The sequence below is a fragment of the Galleria mellonella genome, unplaced genomic scaffold, assembly GCF_026898425.1.
Source record: "Galleria mellonella isolate WM207_F2 unplaced genomic scaffold, CSIRO_AGI_GalMel_v1 utg184, whole genome shotgun sequence".
In the NCBI taxonomy this organism is placed as follows: domain Eukaryota; kingdom Metazoa; phylum Arthropoda; class Insecta; order Lepidoptera; family Pyralidae; genus Galleria; species Galleria mellonella.
The window spans coordinates 2,909,627-2,920,608 of NW_026442025.1; the positions used below are offsets into that span (position 1 = coordinate 2,909,627).

Below are 10,982 nucleotides of genomic sequence, written 5' to 3' on the forward strand. Positions count from 1 at the left end.
GATAAAATAATAAAACACATAGACATACGCCTTATGATTCCGGCATAGAATTGGCCACCTTTCCTTTCTCATGGGTGTCATTAGAGGCGACTAAGGGGACTTAATGGTTGAGGGATAGACAGCAGCTTCCATCTTTAAACATCACCAAAGCCTAAATAGCATAAGCGCATGCAGATGTTCCAAACCTGCAGAGAACAGCGACAGGTCAACTCAGGGCGATAGGTTCCGTTACGGTGTATGCATAAGGGTGTCTGTAACGGATCCCAACTTCGGACTTACTCCGACCCCCGTCAAGGGACTGAGAGTCAGTTGTAGTTGGCAGACTCACTTTCATTTATCCAAGTTGCAATGCGTGCGACAGTTTAAATATACCTACCTAGGGCATTACTCTTAAGGTAAAAATAATCATGTCAATCGTCGCTCTGATCTACTGAAACGAGAGAACACGCGAAGTGAACGACCTTGCGAGTTCGAAATATTTGCGGTATCTTGAAAATTTAGCAATTTAAAAGCATATTTCCGTCAGAAACATCCTAAAATAGCTTCCAACTCAAACGAACATGGATCAGTTATGATCCTTTATATAAAACATGTTTTTAATTAAGAAAACAAAGAACTTAAGATCGATAGCTACATACGTATTCTTTTAATTACTGATATACCTAAATAGTTAAACAAAATTTGTTAAATTTCTAAAAAAAAATTTACAAAAATAAGAAAATCGAAAAAATAAACAAAAACATAACATAAACAATATGAATATGACACAAACATGAAAGGAAATATCATCATATTCACCACAGCTGGAAAAGGTGTCGTAGAAAAATTGATGGATTGATGTATATATGGTTTTGGCATTGTTAGAATTTACTCGTATTGTTATTATAAACTACTAGCTTTTACCCGCGACTTCGTCCACGTAACCAGGGTATATTTACTGGCCGCGAATACATTACCCTCTGTCCTTCCCCATCCCATTTAGTACGTCCACACTAAGCTTTATAGTGATTGGTTCAGTCGTTAAGGCGTTATAAGGTAACAAATAAACTAGCTTTAACATTTATAATATTTAATTTTAATTTTATTTATTTAATAAGGTTCACCTATAACTTTTTCGTTTTACATGCTATCATTATCATGCTACATTATCAGTAAGGATTATTTTAAAAGGTTGTATATTTTTTAATTCATTAAGTATTATTTTGCCGAAGTCCATATAACTGGTTAGTTGTTTAGAATTACTTGTTTTAATACCATTATCATTACTATACGTGCAACTATGCCTACTCTACTAAGTAAGTAAAGTCTACTAAGTAAAATCCTCAAATGTTAATAGTCACGTGCAGTTTTTTTTTTTATTTATTTATTAATAATAATAATAAACATTTAACGAAAGTATATTTTTATTTCAACTCCACGGCTTCAATTATTCAGTAAACTTAATACTGCATTCCCAACATGTAAAAACTGACCTTCGAAAAAGCTGAAGCTACGGTCGTGTTTCACAATTTCCGCAGCATTACACGTGGACCGTGATCGGAATAATACCGCACTATGTAACTAATATCGACAGGGGCATATGTTTACTTTATCTATGCAGTTTGTAAGGAAGATCTATTGTCTTAAACGTAAATTGAATTAATAGATTTCTTTTTTATTAAAAAATTTCGCAATTTGGCTGCCGAACAGTTAACACTTGCCTCCGAGCAGCGACCTAATAATTTGCCTGAAGATGCCTCGTTTAAAGATGAAACACGTGTAGCAAAACGTGCGTGACGGAGGTAGATGGCTAATATGGAAGGTTGTGGAGCTCTTGGTAATAATAATGGTGATCAGTCTTCGAGTGTTGGCAGTCACACACGTGATGGTAGCGGAATTGAACAAAATAATTCAAATCAAATAACAAGCGAAGAATTTCCAACTATCATCCATTTTAGGAACAGTTTATTTTAAGTTTGACTCAAACGAATTTTATATTGAAATACAATTAAGACGACAGTTTCGTCGAATAACAAAATAAATATTTACACTGGAAACAGAAAGGCAAGTTTTTAGATGAAAAAAAAGGGAAAGAAAATATTTTAAACAATTCTTTCGTTATATCATTTAATATTATATAACTACAGCAAGATGATGAAAAGAAAAAGAATGAATTACTTTCGAGGTCCATGATCAAACCCTGATCAACATCTCAACCTTTTTACATTAACTCGGAATCAAAATACTCTGGTTTCTTATATACATTGTAAAGTATTATAGACGTACTAAGGCCTAAAATATCTTTATTAAGCTCAGCCTTTATTGAGTTTTCTTTTGTTTATTAGAATAAACCTCATTATGTAGCTTTTTAAAATTTATTAAGGTACGACGGGATTAATGAATGGACAAAAGTTCCTAATTTATTTAAGACAAAAATCCTCAATCCTCATCCCAGGCTATACCAGTTTCAGGTTCAGGCAATTTATGGGATTACATGGCACTTCTTATTCTTAAATTAATTTAACCGTGCACTTAATTGAGAATTTGACTCCGAGACATTAATTCAAACTCAAATTAATTTTGAATTTTTGTGTATTCATAGTTGTAAATCGTTCTCTGAAGAACTAATACTATATTAATTGGCCAGCAAGTAAAAGCTCATGTTCCCAATGCGTAAACTGTACGTGTATATAAAATTCTATAGAGTTATGGAATATGTGTGATTCTCATCGTTTGATCTATAATGGTTATCATAGAAGTTTCGAGATGTTATAGATTATTCATTATACCATTACTTAGAGTTTTTGATGTATATTTTCCTTTACCATTGATTTTCGTCAGCCGATATTACTGTATTTTCTTTAATAAATATTAATTTTGGCAATACGTTTACAACAACATTTATAGACTCAACTTATTTAATATGATGCCTACGACCAGTTTCTATCATCGTACGGCTCGCCATCGACAGGGAGTTCACCCTTATACCCTACAGCCTAAATGTTCGCGTATAACGCGGTTTCAGAGATGTTTTCTATTATTATTATTATTAATGTATTCAAAACAATATAGCTCCAGTTTTTAATCAACGCATAATTGTATAATTTTTCGACATTGAAAAATAAAAAAATAAATTTGACATAATTATTATATCAGCCGTTAACTGTCCGCTGCTGAACATAGAACTCCTCCAAAGAGGAGTTTTGCCAGTAGTTGACACACTTGGCAGGCAGGTTAGCAACCGCAGTTAGGCTTTGGTGATGTTTAAAAACGGACGCAGCTGCCCATCCCTCGACCATTGACATCGTCTCTTACGACACCCGCGGGAAAGTAAAGAATGGCTCATTCTATGCCGGAACCACACGGTAAAATCTTGACATAAGTAAATTCAACATGCTGACGACGAAATTTGACCCAAATAAGTAATACTTTATTTTTTATACATAAATAATACACAAACGGAATAACCCCGACAAATCCAATATTTGCAAGCATATAAAGACTACTACGCTATTGTAGTTTAATCTAAATGAACAAATATTTTTAGCGAATGGATTTTGGATATATTCGAGTAAATGTTGCAAGAAAGAAACATCAAACAGAATATTGTCTGTTATAAGATTAATGTAGTGAAGCGGCGGATACAGTTACGAAGAGAGTAGTTTAAAATAAAAAGTAGAGTAATTTAAAATAAAAAGAGGGTGTAAATTTTTACATTATTAATGATTCTATTGAAAACGACGTCAACACCTCTAGTATAGATAATATCTTAATACAGATCATATTGTTGTAAATAGCAGGATGCGGTAATAAAACATATATTTAGATATAACATGTATTTGAGATATAAAATAATAAGTTTATTGAAAAAAATACGAGACATGTCTTATAAAAATCTGACATAGAACAAATAAGAATAATACATTGTTCTAAAAAACCTCAGTGTCAACAGCCAGTATTAAAACTTCAACACATATCTGGTAATGAAAAACTTGAATTTATAGTCAGTATTTGAATAGTATTATAGGGTAGATGCAAATACCCAAAAAACATAATGTAATGATTCTGCAATTAGGACAATAGTAAAATGTTTTACGAAATATACGAACAACGCAATAGAGACAGAAATAATACGATAGACAGAAGAAAATCCTGCCGAACCTAACTATTCGTTTGGATACATGCTGTCAATTGCTTTAAATATGCGCACAAAAATATTTTAAACTTCTTTTGTATCTAAAATCTTGTACCATTAGTTGTAGTTGGATATTCTAAAAGTATATTTATTTAAATAAATTCAATATATTTTTTGCACCATATATATTATGCTTTATATAGAAGTCCTATAAATACTTTGTTATTTCTCTTTTCTTAAAGTTGACTGAAAGAAATCTTTTTAAGGGGTAAGTCTGTCTATGTACATTTTTGTTATAACCTAATGTCCATATAATCAATAACTGAATATACAAACGCATATAATTAAATAATAATTAGTCCTAGACTTATCGCTTTACAGTCTACGAAGAAGGCCTATGTTCAGCAGTGGGCGGATAATGGCTGAGATAGATAGATAGATATATATATCGTTTATTTGTTTGTTACTAATCACACACAACATGTTCATAAGAATAGATAATACATAAAACAACATAAGATTTATAAAATTGTGTTATTATGTGTGATCTGCTGCAATACAAAAAGGTCGAAGCTCAGCGTGGAACATTGTTCAAGGAACAAAACACTGATGTTCAGCTTTTTGAGGGTACGTGAAAATAATAATTAAAATAAATATAAAATAAAAAGAGCAATTTTCAGATTTCAGAGATCAGAGATTTCAGAGAAGATCATCATTGCCTGAGATGATCATTACAACCATGATATCACATTGCACCATGTAATTTAAAATTAATCAGAGCTAGTATTATTAAGACAATTGATAGACACATATATCAATAAGTAATCGAACTGATAAACATACATAGATAGATATTCAATCACCTTTATCACATATAGGTCTAACTAATATTCGATTATTTTAATATTCGAATATTCGGTCTTTATTTTCAAGATAGTATTTGAATAATCCAAAAGCAAAATATAAGTTACAAATAAGTAGTTCCTTCATAAATAGAATATTTTCTCATATGGGGGAACTCAACAGACATGTTAGAAAATAAGCTAAAGAATTTGAGCGTGTTCCTGCAGGTATGATCTCGTTAACTCAGCAGTCAAATGAATGAAAAAATATGGTAGAAGCGATGGAAAATGAGGCCTATATTAGAGACGTAGTGGTGAAATGAGCATGCTAGGTGTAACAAAATATCCATGTGTTAAGAACTCACGCTATAAAGGAGTACCTACGCTTTCCCGAGGACATTTCAGGTTATCTCTGAAGAAAAGCTATTCTTTATTGAAGAGACTAAAATAAATTTTCTGCCGAGACGCTTTCTTTGACTTAACGGAGATTTTTTCGTCGGTAAAAAAGTAAAAAAATCAAAGTAAGAAACTTTTTATCTTTCACTTATGCTTTTTGTGACTTAAAAAAAGTAATTTACTGAATGCAGTGTGGCCTCAAAACTTAAAAAAGAAATTAGACATAATTCTCACCTTTTCGGTGACCGCCAAACCAGCATACTCTTCAGGCGCAAGGCAGTCGCCTTTCAGCCAACTTGCTAAGCGACCGAGCTCGCCGAGCATGTTCGACGGTGACAACGAACTTAATGTCATCGCCATCTCCAAAAATACTTCTTTCAAGTTGTCATTGATAATACTTTACAAATAAGTTCAAGTTGTATCGGAACTCAGAACATAATTTAATAACCAAATTTCCCAAAATTACAACCACGTAATTTATACGAAAAATAAATGAAAACTCTGACAGTTGTTCCTAAAAATGAACGAATGATGGACCAAATTTAGCAAAACTTTTCCAATTAATTTGACCGGCATATAAACGATGGGCCACAGAAATTATCACTTGAAAATACGCCTAAACTGGAGGACGTCGCGTTCGCGACTGATACAGTCTCGAATTCTCGACCTTATCGTCGAAATATTCCCAAGTTTGAACCTGAAACCCGAGCATCGAACGATGTTACACTTTATTGTCTTCAATTAAGTGCCAGTTTAAAATGCCAAGGGGCAAGAATTTTCCTTCAGTGAGCATGCGCGTGAAAGTGAGAAAGCGCATCTGAATTGGGATATAGGAGACAGAGATAGTTTTATTTCCAAAGGCAAACTTCGATTCGTAATGAAGAACACACGTGCATTTGTGACGTAATATCGGCCAAATCTATGTTATTACATGTACATATAATTTATTATGGAGTTACTTATCGGTATTTGGAAATCACTAATGCTGAACATCTTCTGTAATTAATATGGATCGGATACTGTTACACGAGAAACCTTGGTAGATTCTTTAAGTCCGCCATCAATTAGCCTATCTTTCATAGCCAATTCAGTCAGATACATTTTTTTATACAACGATTGCTGCAATCAATATATGATCCTAAGCAACGAGAGCGTAACCCATGAATGCTTGCGAAATACGGGGCATCGTTCGTATATTGCCGGCCCTTGCAACATGAAAATCTTGAGTCACAGAATGCAGTAATTCCACTGCCATTTCCTAACCTTGGAAACGAAACAATGTAAGCAATGGCAACATCTAATTTGAATTAGCAGTTAAAGTGATAAACAGAGGTACGAAGAGGCTCGAAGAGGACAAATTTGTACAAAGTTGACCTCTGATACAGTTATTAATTACCAATATTATAAATTTAATTACTAATATTACAAAGTATCTTTTTTCTCGCTACTTTGTACGGGTAAATTTCAGATGTAGAAAAACCAATAAAATAGGTCATATCTAGATGGCGTATCAAGATCAAACATATATTTTAAGTTAGACCTACAGGAATATAATTATAAAAACTGCATCCAATTTAGTAGATTTTGCGTCATGCTGAAACTAACATACGGACATCAGACAAAATTTCGAAAAACTTTCGTTTTGGCTTCTATTACTCTTATTAAGACCCCCCAGAATAATTTGTCTATAATATATATTTAATATATTTAAATATCTTCTATGTACAGTCATCATCTAGTTAGAATTTTATTAGCAAGATAGGATGTGAAAGTGAAAAACAAGCAATGTTCGTTTGTTTGTCGATTGTTTAAGCAACAGAATATTTAACAACTGAGCTAATTGTCAAGAAATGTAGCATGCAAGCCCTCTGGCAAAGTACTTGATGGCGTCCAAATGGCAAAGAAGGTCAGGTGAATAGTGAGTCGGCAGGGTTATCAGTAAACTCATCCACCACGATTGAGATACTGAGTCTTCATTTGACGAAAGATTCTATTGGAGAGACAGTCCCATCAAAACTATCATTTTAACCACAATCAATACCACGTCGTCGTGCATTCTTTGAGAAATTTATTAGGAAATAACTACGGTGATTTTCAGAAGGCGATTGATAAGAATGAGATTGTTAATATCTCTTACTAATAATCCTTATCTTTCCTCCTGGCTACTCTTGGGATTCTTCGGGGTGCCGCCGAACCTAGCCCTCCTTCTAAGGTCAGCATCGCGTACAAGTATAATAGTATTTAATATAAGAGAAGCACATAGGACTCCTTTATCTCGGTCAATCAATATGGTCCCGGTCGAATGCACTTATTTGTATATATACATTGCAACATACATTAATGCGTATTTACAATTTGGGAATCACATTTTAAAAGCAATTTCCACATCTTAATCGCACTTTCCTATTCGATGCAAAATCCCAATATACCCTTTCGATTATATTCGAGAGACCTTAAATTATTATTTCGTTTTCGTCTATCATTTATCTTCTTTCAGTCAACAGTGAGATTAATCCTAAAAGTTCAATTTTACGCCACAGCGAAATCTTAGCACTAAGGATTGTGTGAAGTGAATTTAATTCATAATTCACTATTATTCTTAGATAAAACTACTTCAATTTTGGTTCATGATGGTGCATTCGCTAAACTATCAAAATATTTTTTTTATTTTAGATTTCTAAAATAAAAATTTTATGTTGATAGTTCTAATCTATTTAGATTCGGAAAATAGAGTGTCTAAGTGGCCGTACGACAAAAATACGCAAATAATAATATATTCACGACTGTTATCCGTAAAGGAACAGTCGTCGTATATTTATATAGTTATATATACATAATTCAAGCACCTCTGGAGAAGCCGGAACATCTAGGTTACAGCAAAAATTGCAAATGTAGTCCTGATTTTATAGGCTTTTGTAATCTATATAAATAAAAGCCAATACCCGATAAAAAATATACAAGGTACTCAATTTGATTCCTTATAATTTAGAAGCTTGATTTGCGATTTCGCGAAAAGTTGTCTTCATTGAAATTAAGTACAGAGTCAGGAGAGTAACTATACACACATTTTTTAAACTCTGATACATTCATTTTCATTTTTGACATATTAGCCTTTGCCCATCATTGGGAAACCATAGATAATATGATTGATACATTCATTTGTCTTGTTGCTTCACTTTCTCCTAGCCCTTTTTTTATTAGAATGAATTAAGGATTGGAAAGGGTGATACTTTTTGCTCTTAAAACATGTTTAAGAATTATTTATGCAAAGCTAAAACTTCAGACTGAGAACTTTGACTTCAAAGAAACTTCAGTAATCTTATTTTCCTTAGGAAAACTGTGCTCCAACAGTAATATTTAAACCGACTGTGTATTAAAAGATTTTATTTATTTATTCACTTTTTATTGCACCACTTAAAGAATAATACAAAATATATAAATGGTACACTTATAAAGTACAAAAGTGGTCTAGTCATTAAACCAATCTCTTCCAGACAACCTTTTTGTAGAGGAGAAAAGAAAAAGATGGAAGCTATTGGCACAAGATGTATATGTAATAAAAAATGCTCATGTTAATATAATTGTTATGTATGCAAATAATCACATGCATATATTACATACATCTAAGCCTCTTTTAATCATAACCATACCATTTTTATAAACCGATTCTCATTTTTAGTCTATTTTTTTTTTGGTATAATACAATTTCAAATTATTACTGATGAGCAAACTCTTAGATATAAATACTGGTTTAACTGCATACTCTTAAAGTTAGAGGAGAAACTCTCTTAAGTTATATTTAACCACATAACACCTGGTAAAATTATATTAAACAAAATTCATCCTTTAACTGTCAACTGCTGAATATAGACCACCATCAGGAACATCCCTAAACTATACTTGCATCCATTGGCTCTCAGTAATTCACTCAGGCTATTCCACCATTTCGTTCGGAGTACAAACTACACTATATTTGCCTGTATAGTTTGCCATTCAAGAATAATTATTCAATTGCAATTGATGGTTATTTTAACTTCATGGCTGGTCTCTAACCTGATAATATTCTCAAATATGGTGGTTGTCCAAATAGGGAGTACTTATATGTGATAACTTTGTGCAAATATGAAATGAATGAGTCAGTAAATCTCTTGCATTCAAGAGACTAAATGCGAAACCACATTTGTTTTTAACATATACTTGTAAGTAGTGAAATTGTGTGAATATAAAAAAAATCACAAGTGATCTCAAGTATGTCAAAATATTTACCTCAACAGATACCCCATACCAGATTCATCTCTTATTAGATTACTAATCATTTATGGATTTTACATTTGCATATTGTAAAAAAAAGAGGTTCTATGTTCCACCATATATTTTTTTTATGTATGTCCATTTATACATTAAGTAAAAAAATGTGTCAAAATACAAAACAAAAAGAGTGCTGGTTCACAATGACAAAATGTGGTCTTACACATTTTATTGTACCTCATCAGCATCTATTTTACTTTTTACTACTTTTGTAAAGAGAAAAATAAACCATTTATTCATTCATGATTCCCTAACAAAGATAATAAGTAGCTTATATCCTTCTCCATCCCATAGAGTATGTGTATATTAAATTTCACAAACTCATGTTTACATTTATAATATATATTAGTAAAGAGTAGTAGCTATAACTTTTACATTTTTTTTTTTTTAACAAATTTGAAGAACAAACTAGATATTGAAGTTTTCAATCAAACAGTAATGTAATAACAACATATTAATTTTTAATGCATATTTTATTTGGCAACAATACTTGCATATATATAAGCATGCATAGATGTAGTAAACACACTTAGAGGAAAGAAATAAGTAATAGGTTTAAAATAAAATTATATTTTAAGAAATAAAAAAATATTGTGTACTATACAAATTCATAACATTTAGCAAATTAAGTTAGTTAAGTTCTTTTGAAAGTAGTACGAAATATTTGCGAAAAAAGAACAATACACGTGCCGTATACTTTCCAAAAAAATTTGTCGAGGTAGGTGGAAACTAATTTCTGTAAAATTTTCTTGTACAATATTAGCATTTGATCAATATTTTAAAATGTGATAATTAGTAATTTATACATACCTTAGGAGTTTTGATGATATCCATAGCAAAAACAGGTAAAAGCAGACACAAATCGATAAAATAACCAAATCACTTCAAGTTCGCATATGTCTCTTAAATTATAACACTTTAGGATTATTAACAAAAAGAAGTTTTAGGTACTAGAGCATAGAATAGGAAAATAATTGAATGAACCAATAAAAACATTAACAAGATTCAGAAAACAGCAAAAATTATCAACATCAACAGATAGAAAGAAATCAAAGCAAAACTTGCTTTGAAGTTTGATTTGACATTTAATTTTGACAACATGTAACATAGATTAAGCTAGTACCAGATATATATATAATGACACGTAGGAAAGTGTACATTTAGAAATAAAAAAAAAAAGAACTATCCATAATCTATGAGAGCAGACAAGTTTTGAATTTGCGAACCACAGATGCTAAAGCAGAATAATCAAACAACCGCTATCGGCCTTGACATACCAGCTTGGCGCCTCTGTTAAATTTTTTCATTGAAATAGAAGCTGC

At 31.8% G+C, this 10,982-nt stretch overlaps 1 protein-coding gene across 2 annotated transcripts in view; it reads right to left on the reverse strand.

Annotated features, from left to right (window-relative positions):
• The window catches only part of LOC113512066 (myotubularin-related protein 6), a 100,312-nt gene extending 89,565 nt beyond the window's left edge, over positions 1-10,747 (reverse strand). Inside the window, exon 1 of one of the 2 annotated variants that reach the window (XM_026895838.3) lies at positions 10,471-10,747. In XM_026895838.3, coding sequence (XP_026751639.1) covers positions 10,471-10,494 — 24 coding nt within the window. In that variant the 5' untranslated portion in view covers positions 10,495-10,747. Of the gene's footprint in view, positions 1-5,586; positions 5,989-10,470 lie in introns of those variants that run through there. The other variant, XM_031909092.2, reaches the window with a different exon arrangement.
• Positions 10,748-10,982: the final 235 nt, after the last annotated feature.